The 19,143-nt window shown below is 38.5% G+C and overlaps 1 protein-coding gene across 3 annotated transcripts in view; it reads left to right on the plus strand.

The window, feature by feature from the left end:
- LOC144638099 (SWI/SNF-related matrix-associated actin-dependent regulator of chromatin subfamily A member 4-like) overlaps positions 1 to 19,143 on the plus strand; it is a 38,614-nt gene that overhangs the window by 8,424 nt on the left and 11,047 nt on the right. For 2 of the 3 annotated variants that reach the window (XM_078497246.1, XM_078497247.1), the window contains exons 10-28: positions 1,482 to 1,599; positions 2,851 to 3,014; positions 4,072 to 4,138; positions 4,993 to 5,103; positions 6,177 to 6,305; positions 6,931 to 7,044; positions 7,586 to 7,636; positions 7,746 to 7,808; positions 9,023 to 9,130; positions 10,574 to 10,660; positions 11,204 to 11,250; positions 11,357 to 11,434; positions 11,761 to 11,825; positions 13,177 to 13,364; positions 13,935 to 14,069; positions 14,159 to 14,254; positions 15,952 to 15,996; positions 17,963 to 18,040; positions 19,091 to 19,126. In XM_078497246.1, the coding sequence (XP_078353372.1) occupies positions 1,482 to 1,599; positions 2,851 to 3,014; positions 4,072 to 4,138; positions 4,993 to 5,103; positions 6,177 to 6,305; positions 6,931 to 7,044; positions 7,586 to 7,636; positions 7,746 to 7,808; positions 9,023 to 9,130; positions 10,574 to 10,660; positions 11,204 to 11,250; positions 11,357 to 11,434; positions 11,761 to 11,825; positions 13,177 to 13,364; positions 13,935 to 14,069; positions 14,159 to 14,254; positions 15,952 to 15,996; positions 17,963 to 18,040; positions 19,091 to 19,126 (1,780 nt within the window). The remainder of the gene's footprint in view (positions 1 to 1,481; positions 1,600 to 2,850; positions 3,015 to 4,071; positions 4,139 to 4,992; positions 5,104 to 6,176; positions 6,306 to 6,930; positions 7,045 to 7,585; positions 7,637 to 7,745; positions 7,809 to 9,022; positions 9,131 to 10,573; positions 10,661 to 11,203; positions 11,251 to 11,356; positions 11,435 to 11,760; positions 11,826 to 13,176; positions 13,365 to 13,934; positions 14,070 to 14,158; positions 14,255 to 15,951; positions 15,997 to 17,962; positions 18,041 to 19,090; positions 19,127 to 19,143) is intronic. The other variant, XM_078497248.1, reaches the window with a different exon arrangement.

A 19,143-nucleotide genomic window follows, 5' to 3' on the forward strand; every position in this document is an offset into this window, starting at 1 on the left:
TGGCCCAAATTTGACATGAAAACAAAGACTTAGGTAAACTTTTAGAGCTGTCAAGGCCAGAAAAGCCAGCGGGGCTTGTTAACAAGCCGGTTTAGTGTTTTCTTAGCTACACCCCTGACAGATAAAAACAGAAATTTCCATTTCATTGATGAAAGTTCAATGTATTCAAGGTTTGCTGTTGTCTTGAATAGAGTGATTTTCTATTGAGTGTTATAAGAACAAAACAAAGTTATCGCTCTGGCCCATCACAAAGGACACAGACAATCCAGTTTAAAACCAATCAAAACTCAAGGCAAATACATGTAGCTGGCACAAAGCATGGGAAAACTTGCACAATTGAGTCACGGTTGGTTTTGGTTTTACCTCTGATTGATTAAGAAAGAAGTGCAGATACTAAGCATATAAATGTGTGGTTCCAGAAAATATCCATACCCCCACCACGGAGGGAATCACGAGACCCCCACCCTCTGGAATTCCGTGTTAAGAAAAATAAACCCCCCCACCCCCCGGAATTCCAAAAGTATATGCGTACCCCCCAGCCCCTCTGGAAAAAATTAAATTGTACAATGCTCTAAATGTTAGCCACCTCTCTGTAACAGTATGGTTACTTTAACAACGTGACTTGAAGACAAAAAAGAATCCAGCAACAGACAAAATTCGGATCACCCAACCTTTTATCCTCCATCCCCACCGCATACAGAGAAAACATCACCGGACGAAGAACGCGCCGAAGATAACAAAGCCAGAAGGTCCACACCAACACTCACGCTACGTGACAAGGACACGACACCCCGTGACAAGTTTGGGGGAGAGCGGCCGAAAGATAGACACCCCTAAGAAAAAGATGCCCCAACACACGAAAGGAGAAGGAGACGGAGCCGAAAGAAGTGAAGCTTCGGCAAAGGAAGAGACTAGTCAATGGATGCCGTGCGAGGGAGAAGAGGATCAGGGAAGGGGACCGCCGGGTAGGCTTGCTCTTCTCTGTCACTAATGACTCGCAAAACGGGGGGGGACATCAGCATTCACTAGAGTAGTCGAAGGAGCTTGCGCCATTGACACAAACCTACAACATACCGAGGTGGTCGGAAAGAGACGAACTGGCAACCCCCCCCCGGAACCTGCCGACCCCCCCACCCCTCTGGAATTCCATCCTGGGGGGGTATGGATATTTTCTGGAACCACACAATACAAAACCAAAGCAATCGCAAATTACTTTGGACACTCAAGTGAAAACCACTCTTATTGGCTAGTAACTCTATGATTGGTATAATAAGCTTTGCCAGGTTGTTTTTTTCCCATGCTTGGTGACAGTAAATTGTACATGTATTTGCTCTGTGTTCATGTTAGTTCATTGTGTTGTCTACCACTTTGACTGTTTGAAACAAGTGGAAGCCAGCAGTTTTGAAGTAAGCTTTGCTAAAAATGACAAAAACTTTCCTTACAAGTTTGTACTCAATACTGTCACCTTTTTTTTTCTTAAGGCTTGAAGACCCAAGTGTGTTGGAAAGTCGACAGTATTATCAAATAGCACACAGCTTCCAGGAAGACATCACTGAACAGCCATCTATTCTTATTGGCGGCAAATTGAAAGAATATCAGGTATGGTATTCCAAGTAAAGCGAGTCACTGATGTTCTTTCTTACTTTGAGGTCTTACTTGTAAATGTCACCGGAATTGTGATTATCAATATCATTCACCAAGGAAATTTAACTCTTTGGAAAACAACCATTACACTTTGATTTAATAAATTCATCATCATCATCAAGTCTCTTTGCGCCATTAGGCGCATAAGGCCGTGATTTAATAAATTAAACAGTTAAAAATTATAACATTGTTAGCAGAGCTTCACAATCAAATTTGGTATACATCAGCATACACCATAATCCAATACAGTACAAACCCGTGTGTAAGAACCTAGGAATTTAAGAACCTTTTGGCAGAAATTTGCTTTTATAATACCCCAAAATATAAGAACCTGTTTAGCCAAACAAGTTCCTACGGGTTCTTATATGTAGGGTTTGACTATTTAATTTGTATATTTTTTTACCAAAAACCAGAAAGGTGATGTTACTGGGGTATATACAGTATGTTGTTGGACTTTTGGCAACATGGATGCATTAATAAATATTTATAATGAAGAACAGACCAGATTTTATACGATTTTCTGATAATCAACAACAATGTCTACTCTGTAGAAATTAAGAACCTGATTAAGAACCTACTTAGCCTAAACTGTCAATAAGTACCCCATAATACAAGAACCTGTTTTGCCAAACTCTGAAAAAAGTGGGTTCTTACACGCGGGTTTTTACTATAGTGCATGCTGATAGCGTGAGCGCACGAGTTTTGATTTACATTCCCACTGGCCATGTTATAAAACAATTGGTTTATGCTTTTAGCTGACATGCACTATCCAGTTATGGTGCACTCAGGACGTTTTGAGAGCACTCAAGAAGCTAGAGTTTCTCTCAGCTATTGCCTTGAGCAACTCTTACACTTCTTTCATGCTCTCCAAACTTTTTATGTGCAACCAGTAATTATCGTTAATAAATTAACTGTTGAATTATTAACCTCTCAGTTGGAGCTAACATGAAGCTGGGTATTAACTAAATCTACAGCTGTAGATTAAAAATTAATACAAAGGCCTTTGTTTATATATGTGCCACTATCTATCAGTGATACACTGTAAGATTTTTCTTGGCAGGCGAAATTCACTCTTAGGCAACTCTTACACTCTTGTTAGGGATACTACAACTATGATAATTCTGAAGACGTTAAGGAAATTACTTTAGAACCATTGTATCGGTGCTGACCTAAGAGTGACCTGTATCTGCTTTGTTTCTTCTTCAGTTGCGAGGTCTTGAGTGGCTGGTTTCACTGCACAACAACGCTCTAAACGGCATTCTTGCAGACGAGATGGGTCTGGGAAAAACTATTCAGACCATTGCCTTGTTCGCATACTTGATTGAGGTCAAGAAACTCAATGGACCATTCTTGGTTATTGTGCCTCTTTCGTAAGTACAACTACACATGTACCACTAGATAGTGTTTAGATGTAGTGCCGTCCTTCCAGTACCGGTAAGTGCCCTATTCGATCCCCTCACCCACTTAAATGCCCCCTCCCCATTTCAAGGTGTTTCTGAGCATCCAGCATACTTCATGATAATTATGCTTCCATCGTTCCATATAAGTACAACTATATATGTGGTTCCAAGATTTGTTAAGGTAGGTGAAGGTTAAGTCTGCATTCAAGAGTAGCGTCCCATCAGGCTGGAGCTTATTCTGGTTTCAGTAGCATGAAGTGACTAGAAGTATTTCTACTCCCCCCTGGATGGGATTCTAGTCCATCACAGGGTTACCCCCCAGCATTAAATTCGCTGGTACCATTTATACACCCAAGTGGAGAGAGGCGCTATGAGTCAGAATAAAGTGTCTTGCCCAAGAACACCACACAATTCCAATGCCAGGGCTTGACCCTGGAATGCTTGATCTGGAGTCCCAGTGCACTACCTTATTATAGGAAATTAACGCGTCATGAAATTAACGCGAATTTCAAAAATTTGCATTAATTTAAGTCGCGTTAATTTTTGTTAACGTTAATTTCCGCGCCGTTAATTAAGTGGAGCGTTAATTTCCATGACCTTAATTTCCATTATTTCGGCCCCAATTTCTCGATACGGTCAAACGTTCTTGACTCGTAGAGAAAAGGCATTATTTCATCAGGGTGGAAATCTGCCGGTATCACTGAAACTGTAAAGAACGCTCGAGGAGGTCAGATTCCTTCGCTTAACCCCTACGTTTAGGATTATACGCCAAGTGTTGAAATAAATTTGTTCCTGTTGTCTTAGATTTTCTCAACAATTTTTTTTCTTTGTGTTCGTCGCGTTAATTTCCTTCATTTTGAAATGTTACCTCCTCTTTCGCGTTTATTTCCTTTATTGGGAAGAAATTTTTCCTTCAATTCGCGTTAATATTCAAATACCTTAATTAACACAAGCGTTAATTTCCTATAATAAGGTAACCATTAGTTTTGAGTAGATTTCTAACCTCTGACCTGCTTTCATTTTACAGAACACTCTCTAACTGGTTGTTGGAATTCGAAAAATGGACACCTTCAATTATCGTTGTTAGCTACAAGGTAAGATTAAGAACTTTGTGCATGTATGTGTGTGTAGTTTAAAATGAATTTATCATTTTAAACTTGTTTGTTTTGCATTTTCTTTCATTTTAGATTTATTACTAACCATAAATACAACACAAACTAGTTAAAATTATTTTGACCTGAAATTTGTTTGAAACTACAACATACACATAGAGAGATTATACACACAATGTACATGTATACACATGTACATTGTACGTAATTTATTACTGTGATTTTCATTTCTTGAAAATTCAGTCTGTAGTTTTTTATTAAGAAATATTCTTATCCATAAGTTAGCTAATACTCTATACCTTGTATATCTTGTAGTGCACACTTTTTAAAACCTGTCAGGAAAATTACGATGTACGTCAGGTGTCGGAGGCGTGCAACATTGAACCAGGATTTCGCTAACACCACTAAAGATTTGATCTTGATGAGTGGGGTTTGATAGTAGAACCTGGGATATTCAATTATTAGTTCCGAAAAAGGTAGACGGTTTATTCAGAGACAGCCATTACATTTGTTGTGTGTGAGAAATGTCTGTGAGTGAAGTCCACATTATCTTTAACTGTAACCACATTCCTAAAGCCTCAGAAGTAAATTAATGGGGGGCTATTCAGTGAATAGCAAGGGGAGATCTTTTCAATGTGGAAAACGCTTAGTAGAAGGCCTTCAAAGTATTATCATCGACACTGTGTTTACAGAAGGCAGGGATCCAGTGACTGTTTATTTTGGCTTTAAGAATGTGATTATGTGTGTGTGCTTACCTATGTGGTTTCAGTTAAAGATCAGACTTTGAAATTTAACGGTTTATGGTTTTGTTCTGTTTCGTTTTCTTTCTCTATCAGGGCTCACCCAACATGCGTCGTTCAGCTTCATCTCAAATCAGAGTGGGAAAGTTTAATGTTGTACTCACCACTTACGAGTATGTAATGAAGGACAAGTCAGTCCTGTCAAAGGTAGGTTCAATTTGTGCAACTATTTAGATAATAATTATTATGAAACTTTTGACCATTCAGGTGAAAGCCATCAAGCAGTACTTAGATGCTGTTCTGTTCATTATGCAGTATGAGGTGATTCTGTATAATAAATTATAACTTCTAATTAATTTTTTTGTGCATCAATACTATGAAAGTTACAATCATTGAACACGTGTGGTACTGAGTACTGTAGTACTCTCATTTGTTTCTGCTTATTGCCACTGTACAGGGTGGTTATGCAGGGTTTTACAGGATAGTAATGCTTCTATGTCAGAGCATGAAACCCTAGTTTGCATCCATCCTTATAAAAGCTGCATTTGTGTTACATGTACATGCATTAATCTCATCACTCATCACGTACAAGGCTCTAAACGATCTGGCACCTTCATACGTTCGCGACCTCCTTACTCCTTACACTCCACCTCGTCAGCTACGCTCATCTTCAAAAGACCTTCTTTCTATTCCGCATTTCAATTTGAAAACATATGGCGCAAGATCTTTCTCCGTGGCAGCTCCTACACTCTGGAATACTCTACCTTCTGACATTAAGAACAGCTCCTCAGTGTCCCTTTTTAAACATAAACTTAAAACTTTCCTTTTTAAAAGAGCATTTTTATAACTTTTTAGCAACATTTTTTATTAGTCTAAGATTTTAAGCATTTTTTGTAACCTTTTAACTGTTTTTATATTTATTTTTTTTAATAGTGTTTTTAATATTTTTAACGTTACTTCTGTAAAGCGCTTTTGAACTTTAAGGATATTGGCGCTATATAAATATTTTATTATTATTATTATTAAGCAGTACTTTTATGTGGTACTGTTTATAATGTGATGCAAAGTGGTTCTAATGTTTAAGCCTGTGGATAAAACCCTAGGGTGTGACCATTCAAATGAAAGTTATTGAGCAGTAACTTTGTTTGTGGAGTGGATGTTACAATTCTTTTCAAACTTTTCAGATACTTTATTTTGCCAAACAAGCACTTGTTTCTCTATTTGTGTACCTCATATTCTAAATTTGAATGCACTCACATAGTATGTTTTTTTTTTGTTAGGTACGCTGGCGCTACATGGTCGTGGATGAAGGTCACAGAATGAAGAACCATCACTGTAAATTAACACAGATTCTGAACACACATTACGCTGCTCCTCACAGAGTGTTACTGACTGGAACTCCTCTGCAGGTTTGATAAACTGTACATGCACATGCAGAAATATTTTTTTCTACATCGTGTCACTGCATCATGTTCCTCCTGTGTGTACTGTGTGTCTTGTTGCCATTTTGTCCCTGCTCCATGTCATGGTGTCATTTTTTGTGCAGATCAATACATAAATGAAACTGTTGACTTTCTCAGTCCTGTGTCAATTCACATTACTAAGCCATTAGAAGAAAGATCTTTGATTCTCAGGCATTTTGTAATGAGGTCCATATGTCATATCTAGCCCTCCTAATACCTTATTGTAAGTTACTTATTTTCGCAGGACTTAATTTTCGCGATTTTCAAAAAATCACTAGAATTTATTTCAAACGTTATCTGTTGTATTTTTATGTTAATTACATATTTTTGGCCAAATCACAAAAATAAAGTCCCGCGAAATATGCCCATGCCATTTTCGCAAAATTAATTAAGTTCCGCGAAAATAGGTAACAAATGAATAAGGTAAGTCACTTAAGCACTTACAATTATTTTTATTACCATCATTCAATTTCCATTGAACTTTTGTTTGACTAGAGTTTGGTTTTCTTTTCTTCCCTTGTCTCTAGAGACCTTACTTCTGATTGTACATGTACATGTTGTTTAATTTCAGAACCGTTTGCCAGAGCTGTGGGCTTTGTTGAATTTCCTTCTTCCAACCATCTTCAAGTCATGCAGTACATTTGAACAGTGGTTCAATGCACCCTTTGCAATGACAGGCGAAAAGGTAAGTCGTTAACATTAAAGGGACAGTGCCACGGGGTTTCGCAATTTTTTTTATCTAAACTGTTCTGAAATAAGTGGTAGGCAACTTTATCCATGAGAAACATTGTCTTTGAACATTTAATGAAAGATATAACCTTAATTTGGGGAAAAGAAAACAAACTTTGGCTATAAATATCAATTTTTTTGAAGGCACCCAGAAACAACTTAAAAAGGAACCTTTTCAAATTGCAATCCATTTCCATCCAAGCCATCTGCAGCCAAACGTGCTTTTAAACAGCTTGAGTGCTCTAAAATATCAATCGTTAATAAAAAATGGACCATTCTAGGTTTTCTACGACACAATATAAATTTGGGCTGTTCAAGAATCTGTAAAAATCTGTGACATAGTCACTTAAAAGACATACCACAAATGCTGATAATAAGTAAATAATGTAGGTAATAAGTAAATATTATTGTGGTGAAGGTTGGAATTCGCACATTATGGTTTGCTACATGTAACAAAGTGCAGTATTAATTTTATCTTATCTTGATTTTTTTCATAGGTTGAACTAAATGAGGAAGAAACCATCTTGATCATCCGACGTTTGCATAAGGTGAGGTTCTAAGCATGACTGAAATTTAACCATTCTGTACTCCATTTTCATGGTGAATAAGTCTATTCTAAATTCTTAAAACCAATCTCTTTTGATTTGAACATGACAGGTACTGCGACCTTTCTTGTTACGTCGTCTCAAGAAAGAAGTGGAGTCACAGTTGCCGGAAAAGGTAGGAAAGCCAGGATAATTATTTAACAGTTTGATTTTACACCAGATACTTCCTATGTACACCATGAAATCTATTCAGGTTCCCCCCCATCTTTAGAAGCAGCTTTTCCTGGGGGAGGGAAAAGGCCCAGGGGGGGGGGGTACTGGGATTTAATGACGGGGATGATCGAATGGGAGCGAAAATCAAGACCCAAAAAAATCCCTAGGGCTTCCAACAAAACCCAAAAAAATCTCTGGACCAAAACCCAACCCCCAAAAAAATGCCCATGCCAAATTTCTGACCCATGAAATTTTTCAGAAAGGGTGAATGATCTGAAGATATAACACAAAGAAAAACATTAGAAACACGTTCAGTGTTTGTATTTTTTCGCAGAGCTATGTGGTCAAGGCACTACCACGAATTTTGAGATTGTTTTTAATCCCCCAAAAAATCCCTAGTTAAAGCAAGGACGACACCCAAAAAAATACTTGCCAAATTTTCCTACGCCAAAAAAATCCCGGAATCGAAAATTTTAAACCCAAAAAAAATCCTTCGATCATCCCCGTCACTTTATATCCTGAGTACCCCCCCCTGGGGGAAAAGGGAGGGTCCCTGAAACTGTGACAGACTTGCCATCAGGTATCTTCAATTTCTAGAATTAACAGACCTAACCTATTCTATAGTACAGTCAACTCCCACTATAATGGACACCTTTTGGGACCACATTTTTGTCCTGATAGCGAAAGTTCATAGTAGCCGGAGTTATTTTCAGTAATTCCTATTCGCCGGGACTTCAGCTCCTTTCTGCAGTAATGGGGTGTCCATAATAGTGAGGTGTCTGCAAGGCGGGAGTTGACTGTTTTCTCAGGGGGGGGGGGGGGTACTTGCAGTATACATGACGGGGAGGTCCGACGTATTTTTTTGGGTTGAAAATTTACACCCTCAGTATTTTTTTGGGTCAAGAGATCTGTTATGACGTATTTTTTTAGGTCTTGAAGTCTGTTTGATTGAATAAATCAGTATCGAGGTGCTAGGTCTTGTACTTTTTGGGGTAGAAAATTTTGATGCCAGGTTTTTTTTTGGGTGTAAAATTTCAAGCTCATGTGTTTTTTTGGGTTCGCAATATGAAGCTCCGTTGGACCCCCTGTCATGTATACTGCAAGTACCCCCCCCCCCCCTGGGACTGTTTTAAACTAAAATGCCAAACTTTGATGTTTCATTTGCCTTTTATTTAGGTGGAATATGTTGTCAAATGTGACATGTCATCACTTCAGCGCATTCTGTACAACCACATGCACAAAGCAGGAGTACTACTCACAGATGGATCAGAGAAAGATAAAAAGGTCTGTCTGGTCTTGTTACTTATTTACAAACAGTTTGATTTTGTGATGCATTTAACAACAACAACAACCATTTTATTTTGCCAAATTAAATAGAAAATAAATTACAGCATAACATAAATTAACTAAAATAGGCAAAAAAACTACTCAGAATAGAAATAAACTAAACAAGCTGAGTAGTTACAAAAAAAAAATTAAGTTGCTTTGACAAGGTTGTACATAAAAGAAGACAAAAGTAAAATAAGACAAGTAATACCGGATAAGTAATTAAAGTTATATGACAGAAAAATATTTTCTCTATTTGAAAGGCCTCGAAATACAGAAGAATGGTCTCGAAATATCCGCAGAGATATTGACGTTTGTATATGAAATTAGATCAGTATGACGTCATAAGATTTGACTCTAAAAATGGTAAAATACTGAATAAACAATATCTCTAAAACTATTAAAGCAGTGTTCTTGGAACTTGGCACCACAAATGTGCATCTCAAATCTCACAAATGAGAAGCGAGTTTTCTTAGTATTTTTCAGAAACTTTCATTGAACAGTTAAAATTCTGCTTTGGTCATCTTCACGTTTATTTATTATTCATTGTTTTGTTAAAAAATAAACTTAATTTGCTGAAAATCGTGAACATTTAATAAGCGCCCAGCTTCGAAGTAAGCGCCCACCTCGAATAAGGGCCACTCTCAAGGTCCAAAAATTTAATAAGTGCCGAGGGCGCTTAATCGAATAAATACGGTATTGTAATTTAGAAAAGTAGGGAAAAAAGGGAACATGGGAAAAAAAAAGAAAAGACAAGGACTGTCTCAGGGTTGGGTGAGATGTAGGGGTGGGATGCAGTGTGGGATGATGATTGCAGTGGATGAAAGCCATTGCCTTTCTGATGAATAAAAAATTTAATAACACAATTTATAATCCAAATCTACATTTTTACTTGTCATTTGTATTTTTACTTGCCCTTTTAGGCTCACTAAAATACTGCAGGAATCGTAAAAGTGGACAGTGATACTTATACACACTAAAAATGCCTAATGGGATATAATATTTACCTGCGTGAAAATTGATTCGAGGCGTTAAATGTTATGTTTGCAGAAATTAAGCCCTCTTGGCCAATGAAAATTGGATTCTGTTTCAGTTCTTACCCTAGATATTTTCATCTATATATGCCAGACTTGCTGCCATTACCTAGACTTGTGTAAAAGGAAGTGATCATGAAAAGCACACTGTTTCAAACCTGTAAGAACTAACTCATGTCTAACAGGCGTACTAGGTGTGCTATATTGATCCAAGGTTTCGCTAACACCATTAGAGAAAAAGATCTCAGTGAGTGGGGTTTGATAGTAGAACCTGGAATATTCAATTACAGAATCACATGTTTTAGGTGTTTGAAAGTTTTAGTTACATGTTACGCTGACCTTGTTGTTGTTTATGTCATCATGACAGGGTCGTGGAGGAACCAAGACCTTGATGAACACCATTATGCAGCTGAGGAAGATTTGTAATCACCCTTTTCTGTTCCAGCATATAGAGGTAGGCCTCTGCCTTCCACACGTTCCATTAATGTTGCTTTAATTGTAGTTCTGAAGAATCCTGAAAGTCATTTGGCTCCTCATCTTGCATAAACAATAACTTAGCAACTAAACTTCAGTGATTTCTGAAAGTGGTTTAAAGTTTTTAAGTTGTGGCAACTTAGTGTCAAATTCTGCATGTCCAAAACAGAATGTGTATTTCCAAAAAAATATATCCATACCCTTCCCACAGAAGGATTTTTGGTTTGAATCCCTCCACCCTCCACCCCTCTGGAAATTCCAGTTCACCCCCATACTTTTGTGAAAAAAATTTTTGCTTTTGATTCCTCCCACCCCATCGGAATTTCCAATGACCTCCCATGGGGTGGATATGGCTATTTTTTGGAACTATACAATAAGGAAACTTGTCAAATTGTTGATTTTCAAATTTTGAAATACTGTAACATTTTTCTTATTTTGTGTTTTCTAGGAATCTTTTCGTTTGATCCATAGATTTTCGAATTTTGAAATACTGTAACATTTTTCTTATTTTGTGTTTTCATAGGAATCCATAGCAGAGCATCTTGGCTTCCATAGTGGAATTGTTCAAGGGTAATACTACCTCACCTTAATTTTTGATTCCTGTTGCGGAGTTCAACAAGTTAAATTATTTTGCCACAATTAAGGTTTAGCTAACGTTGATCCTTTGCTCCAACAGGCCTGATGTTGTTCGAGTGTCTGGCAAATTCGATCTCCTAGATAGGATTTTGCCAAAGCTCAAGAGAAAAGGCCACAGGTTTTTCTTGCTTTTGTTTATTTCTGGTGGTCTACATGATATGATTTGCATGTGTTGTTTTGTAATATTACAACGAACTGCAGTACACATTCAAACTAAACAGTTTCAGTCTCCTGTTGCCAAAATTACTGATATTGTTAAGTTGCAACAGTAGGGACCACAGTCACTTTTTCAGCAGCCACTGCCAAGCTCTATTTTCATTTAAAACACTAATATTATGACCAGTTACACTGTATCTATTTAAATGTTTTGATAGCCATGCCATGCTTCTTGTGGGTTTTGATTCCATGTGAAGAATCATTGTGGTTTCCTGCATTTCCTGTTAGGGTGCTGTTATTTTCACAGATGACATCTCTGATGACTATTCTTGAGGATTATTTCAACTGGAAAGGTAATTGAATTGAATGTAGGACTTAGCATAGAAAATTTGTTTTAATTCTTGTCGCTTGCTAAGTTCCTTGCCCCCGGGTAAGGGTAGGTAAAAAAGGTAAAGTCTGTCTCTGAGCCAAGTGGCCCATACAGCCGGAGCTTATCCCGGTTTCCGTAGCATTAAGCGACTAGGAGTATTGCTACTCCCCCCCCCCCCCCTAGTCCATCGCAGGGTTACCCCCCAGCAGTAAATTCGCCGGTACCCATTTATACACCTGGGTGGAGCGAGGCACTATGAGAGTAAAGTGTCTTGCCCAAGAACACAACGCAGCGCCCCGGCCAGGCCTCGAACCTGGGCCGTTCGACTCGGAGTCGAGCGCGCTAACCATTAGGCCATTAGGGTAGGGCCAGACATTAATGTTCTCCATCTGTTCCTATTCTTGGCCACAGCTGCTGTGCCCACAATGTAAGTCCCAGCTCAGCTTGTTCCTTTTTCCTCTGTTCTTTGCCACATTTCCCTTGGTCATCCTCGTTTCCTTTTCCTGCTTGGTGCAATTAAGTAAAAAACTCCCAACAAATTTTATTGGCTGACCTTTGGACAGCCTGACATAGACATGATATAAAAGTTGAAATCTAAATGTACTAGTCTAGAAAAGAGTGAATGAGGAACTGTTTGCTTACACTTATTAAAGTGCTACTATGATGAAATTCGCATCTTTCCTTTTGTAGCCGGTTTAAAATTTCAACAAGTGCTTTTTATGATAAGAAAAATGCTGTTTACTGTACTCCAATATATCTACCCTTTCAGAGATATTCAAGTTTTTGAAATATGCAAATTAGCAAAGTAATGACGTCATAGACTCAACCAAATTCTGATCAAATATGAAGAAAGTGATATCTCAGCCACTTTGTATTAGAAGTCTCTGATTCTTTGCAGTAACGCTGTGCTAGTTGTGTTTCACAATATGAACTTAATAATTTGGTTACCATGGCAACATACTAGTCGCCATGCTTCCCTTGGTCGTCCTCGTTTCCTTTTCCCGCTTGGTGCAAACGATTTAAAAGCCTGAACAATTTTATTGCCTGAAATCTAAATGTACTAGTCTAGAAGAGAGTGAGTGAGGAACCGTTTGCTAGATCTCTGGAACTGAGATGCATTATTAGGCCACTATTCCTCTCTACAGCTAAGATTTTATGTTACCTTACTGTACCTTATTGTACAGTAGCCTCCCACACAGTCATTTTAGCCTCTCACACAATCACCCTTAAAAACAACTGTGAGGGAGTTTAGTTGTGCAGTGCATGTTGAAGGATGAAAAAAAGGAAATCTGTAAATGCTCCCACAATTTATGTAACATTTTTCTTATGCCTAGGATTCCCGTACCTCCGTCTGGATGGTACAACCAAGAGTGAAGACAGAGGACAACTACTGTCCCTGTTCAATGCCAAGGACTCCCCATACTTTATTTTCCTGCTGAGCACACGAGCTGGAGGTCTGGGCTTGAACTTACAAGCTGCCGACACAGTGGTGATCTTCGACAGTGACTGGAACCCACATCAGGTCTGTTATCCTATTTATATCTGTCTTGCACAAAAAGCTTTCCCCCTCTAAATTTATTATCATTACATGTATGGAGAAGGATTTTCTTTCCTCCAATTCAACAGAAGCTTTGCTCATAATTTGAGATAAGGCTTGCTCTTTGTTTTGGCACAAGTTTTAAAATTACCGGTACTTAATAAATGAACAAACTGAAGAGTCCCCCTCCCCCAAAAAACTGTTGGCTACACAGACAAATGAACCACTTAGCTAATCAACTTCTTGAACTCAATTAAGGAGGTCCCTGCCTGGTTAGTCCCTGAATTGCACTTCACTTTGTGCTATTAACATTGTTTATATTCAGTTCATAAAATCACATTTTCTACATTTCACAAGAAAAATTAGTAATAGCATGAGTCAACATTTCAATGTATCAAACATCAATATTTTAAGATTAAAAGTTTGATAGTGTTCAAGTTGTCAAGAGTCGAGTTTTTGAATAGTAATAAGCTTTCATTCCAATGTGCGTGATTTTTGGAAATAATATTTTTGGAAATGATAACTTTTAATATTCTGGATGATTTGTAATGTTAGGATCTCCAAGCCCAGGATCGTGCTCATCGTATTGGCCAAAAGAATGAAGTTCGAGTTTTGAGGCTGATGACAGTGAACAGTGTGGAAGAAAAGATCCTTGCCGCAGCCAGATACAAGCTCAATGTTGATGAAAAGGTCAGTCAGTTGTCAGTCAACAACCCCGGTAACTAATAAAACTAGAAATAAATCTTGTAGTGTATTAAATGTGTGTGCCTTTCCTGCAGGTCATCCAAGCTGGTATGTTTAATCAGAACTCCACGTCAAGTGAACGACGAGCTTTCCTGATGGCACTTATTGGTACAGAGAATGAAGATGACGAGGTAATTATTAATTTTGTTTATATTTTGGGGATAAAATTTGGCCTCTGTGACTTGAAATTAAAACAAAGTGGTTTTAGGGACACTGACAAGAGCTTTACTTCAAAACTTTAAGAGCCTAAAAACACACGGCACCCTTCAAATTGCGGTCCTGTTAATTTGCAAGTGTACTGAAGCTAGAAACTGTAAGCTGTAAACTATTGATTATGGATTCACTGTGATCCCTTAAGAAACTTTAGATTCAATTTGAAAAAGTCAGGCTTGTAGCCTGGGAAAACAACTAAAAATAATAATTGCTCCATTCTTCCTTTGATAACAATTTACTTTATATCTTCATCTTGATGTACACACCTGTAGGTGCATTTTATGTACAAGCAAGGCTACTTTGCTAATTAGTATTTTTTTACCAAAAAGCAGAAAAGTCCCTGTGGCATGTAGTGACCCCTCAATAGAAGAAATCTGGATTGTGTTTTTCTTTCAACTTTCCTGATTGTGGGAACAAAAAAATCAAAGATCAAAATTAATTACAGTGTGTCTACAACCAGTCCCCTAACGCAAAGTGTTGAGGAATTTGTCCCTGAAAAAAGTGCCAATGACAGTTCCCCAGTGTAGATTCATCCCTAGGACCACTTCACTTGTCTGCTGATCTAAATACGTAGATCTTAACTGCTGTAATTGTGAAGCGCATTGAGCTTTAGGAAATGTGTGATGGAAGTACCATTACCATAACCTGTTTCAATGCAAACATTTCATTTCCCCTTACTACTGATATTCTTTTGGTTTTCATTGTTCTTATTGCCATGCAGCACACTGCTAGAACCTGACAGTAGTTCTCCATGCATGTCAGGCGTACAAAGTGTGCAATACTAACCCAGGGTTTCGCTAACACCACTAGAAAACATACTTCAATGAGTGGGGTTTGTAGTAAAACCTGGAACACTAGAAATAGAAAATTATGGCTGTTATTGGAGTGGTGCGGTTTCGCAGTGCAGTTTTCAAACGAACATCGAATAGTCTAATCTTGTTTGCATAAAAAAAAAAACAGACATTAAATTCCTTAGAGGCCCTGACAAGCCTTGCAACGCAAGTTCAAATTTTAGCACTGTGACAGCCATGTTTTTAAACAGCCAATCAAATAATTGAATTTTCTTACTTGACCAGATCTCGCCTTTTGCTTTGCCCACCCAGGGCTCAAAATAATTTTTGGATACTGACATGACCGGCCAAATCAATTTTTGCTCGGTCATGTCTCGTTTTTGACCGGTCAAAATATTGAGTATTTAGTTTGAAGCATTAGCCTATTCTGCCAAAAATTTCGCCTCATAAGCTAAAGCACTCATTGTTAAAGAGTATAAGGCTTAAGCTTAAATGTTTTGATCGCTAAAAGTTTTTATAAGAAAGAAATCGTTCCAGACTTCACTCAAACTTTGAAGATTGGGTGCGTTGCGCTGTTTGGATTTGAGTCACTGCAAAGTTACGGACTCGTTGTTCATCGACCTTCCTATAAGATGTCATCTTTTAAAAGTTCTCTTTCTGCAAGACTGCCAAGAGATTAGTGAGAAAGCCTACATCACTTTGCATTTCAAAAATCATAGATCTCTCCAAGGATTTCAACGTCGCCTACAACAGAGAAGCATGTTCTATGCGGTGCCTGATTGAGCTGCTGTAATATACTTACAGCAAAGTACTTTTAATCATAGATATCCGCGGAAGTAGCCGTACAAAAGAAGACTTCGATAGAATTGGTGAGAAACACTTGAATCGGGGGTGGAAGAGGAATTATTGGAAGTGACTTATTCATTATTCCTTCACATTTTTCACGACTTATTCATTATTTATTTTTAGACTTTTCTTGTTATTCATTATTCCCTATTGCCTAAATAAAGTAAACCTTCATTTTGTATGGGATGGGGGTGGAATTTGATCGACAGTGCCTGAAAAATGCGTTTGCCCTCCTTCGTTATCAGATATTTTTACCCTGCCCCCCTTCGTAAATCCTATTTTTTTATATGACCCCCCTCCCCCAAAAAAATGACAACGTAGCAAGCTAAATTTTGAATATCAGACAAAATTGCAGTTTAAATTAATAACAAAAATATTGTAGTGTATTGATGGGACGTGATTGTCACTGTGTCATTTACTGTGGGTCCGCTTTAATTGTTTGCAACCAAATAGTTAGTGGGATGGACTTGATGCTTCTTGATGCATAACGAAAGTAGGGGGGTCGGGGGGCATGCTCCCTCAGGAAAATTTTCATTTTTTGAACCCCAGAAACGCTATTAGATGCCCATCATACAATTAATTATTTTGAGTGTCCCACCCTGCTCTTTGGCCCGAAGATAAAAGATAATGTTTGAGCACAGTGAATAACCACTATTCATTATTCCTTTACTGGAAATGACTTATTCATTATTCCAAGCATTGAAACCTCAAATATTCCTTATTCATTTTCTGTTTTAGTCCGTTATTCATTATTCATTATTCCACTTCCATCCCCGAACTTGAATGCCATGGTTAGAATAAAAGATATCGAGAGTTATCGTTTTAATCTGTAGACGCCGGACACGGAGACCATTTTTTTTATATTTTGTACAGTACGAGCAAACGTTTACCGGAACTCTCTTTGACAATTAAGTAGCACCACGTCTTAGGTGGTCAACTTGTCAGCACACATGGGGACATGTTCAGTTGGGAGATAGAGCACAATTTTAAGCTGACTTAACATTCAAAGCGTTTAATGATTTTATTATTTTCTCGTGATCTTGCTGGTGAAAAACACGCTACAGACTCCTACTTTCTCAAAGTGCGTATAGTTTTTTAAATCCACTAACGAGTGCTATTTTTCTCGGCCCGCCTGACCATTGAAACTGTAATTGCGTACGCCTGTTAATAGCAGACGTTGATTTATATACCGGTAATTATTATGCCATGTTCACTGTTTAGTGTATTTACAGACGTGGATGTTTCCTGTTTTATTTGAGCAAACCGCTAACAAAACGCAGAGCGTGACCGTCTGCAAGCTGCAATGATATTTCATGATTTTACTGTAAAATTTCTAGCGATACTGCGAATATTTTTTTTTGTGTGTTATTTATTTGAAAGCCGTAAACGTGACCGGTCAAAATGACCGCCAAACCAAAATTTTGTCCGGACAAATCGTCATTTTGGCCGGACATTGTCCGTTGATCGGCCGTTATTTTGAGCCCTGCCCACCCGCGAGAACTGGGAATGAGATTACGAATACAGTAGAACACCGGTAACTCGAACAACCCCGCTAACTCGAACAAACTTCCATTTCCCTTGGATTTGAACCCACCTTTCAGTCTTATTCAATCGACCCCGATCACTCGAAACCCCGCTAACTCGAACTGTTTTTCATTTCCCTTTAGAGTTCGAGTTACCGGGATTCTACTGTATACATCGATGGATACAACAGAAAATTGAGTACAATCATTTTGACATACATACCGTAAAATTCCGGTTTTAAGCCCCCCTGCTTATAAAATTGTATTGAAATTACTAGTTGCAATAATTTTTAGTACCAATGAACTTGCATGCACCTAGAGCCCTTGGAGAGTGTCTTTGACTTATTTAAAGGAATGACTGGCTGATAAGATGTCAGCATTAGCATGTGAACTAAAATGAACACATGACCACTTTCTGTGGTTATTGTAAAGCTCTGTATTCAAACTTTGTCGTTTGAAATCACAGGAAGAAAGTGAGGTTCCAGACGATGAAACCATCAATCAAATGATTGCACGATCAGAGGAAGAATTTGAAATTTTTCAGGTACCTGTAGGAACATGTGCATTTTGCACTGTTTTTTCTCTCTTTGTTATGTTACCTAGAGTTTTTATTTTCCATAAATTTAAATAATAAGGAAAGATTCTTTCGAACATGCGGTTACTCCAACCAGCTTCCTACTTAAAATTTTGCTGAAACCCCTGATGCTACAGCGGGAGGCGCGGTGGCCTAATGGTTAGCGTGCTCAACTCCGAGTCGAACGGCCCGGGTTCGAGGCCTGGCTGGGGCGCTGCGTTGTGTTCTTGGGCAAGACACTTTACTCTCACAGTGCCTTTCTCCACCCAGGTGTATAAATGGGTACCGGCGAATTTACTGCTGGGGGGTAACCCTGCGATGGACTAGCATCCCATCCAGGGGGGAGTAGCAATACTCCTAGTCGCTTAATGCTACCGAAACCGGAATAAGCTCCGGCTGTATGAGCCTCATGGCTCGGACACAGACTTTACCGTTACCTACCTGATGCTACAGCACTGCATTATTGCACAGCCATGATGATAATGATAATGAAAAGGCATTTATATAGCGCATTTTCCATATGCGCTGTACACATACTGTTATTTACTACCCACAAAGGCCAGACCACGACACAGGGAACATCGTGCCTTACTGGCTCTTTGTGAATATTGTGTGGACTCGTCAACGTCCCCTGCTATAAGACTGTGGGTATGGGAGACGTGATCTATGGTTTATCGTCCTCTTTCCAAGAAGACTAGAATGTCTAACCATTTGCAGATGTAATTACAAAGGCAGCACATTCTCCTCAGTTATTTTAAGACCCTGAGTGTTGGTCTGGTCTGGGGTTTGAACCCCTTTACCTCCTGCACAGCAGGCCGGCGCTCTACCAACTGAGCTAACCAGGAGGCGGTTAAGGCCATAACACTTACAAGCGACACCCATCACAAACGTTTCAAGTTAGAGTTCAACTGTAAACACTAGTGCCTCCTTTTAAGGCTTGCTAAACAAGTGCAAAGTGTAGCTGATAAAAATGGTTGCTTATCGTGCCTGACTTGACATTCATGTTTTATTTTCCCACAGCGCATGGACATTGAAAGGCGACGACAGGAAGTCAGAGTAAGTGACTGTTACTC

The sequence above is a fragment of the Oculina patagonica genome, chromosome 14, assembly GCF_052425735.1.
Source record: "Oculina patagonica isolate OP01 chromosome 14, crgOcupat, whole genome shotgun sequence".
In the NCBI taxonomy this organism is placed as follows: domain Eukaryota; kingdom Metazoa; phylum Cnidaria; class Anthozoa; order Scleractinia; family Oculinidae; genus Oculina; species Oculina patagonica.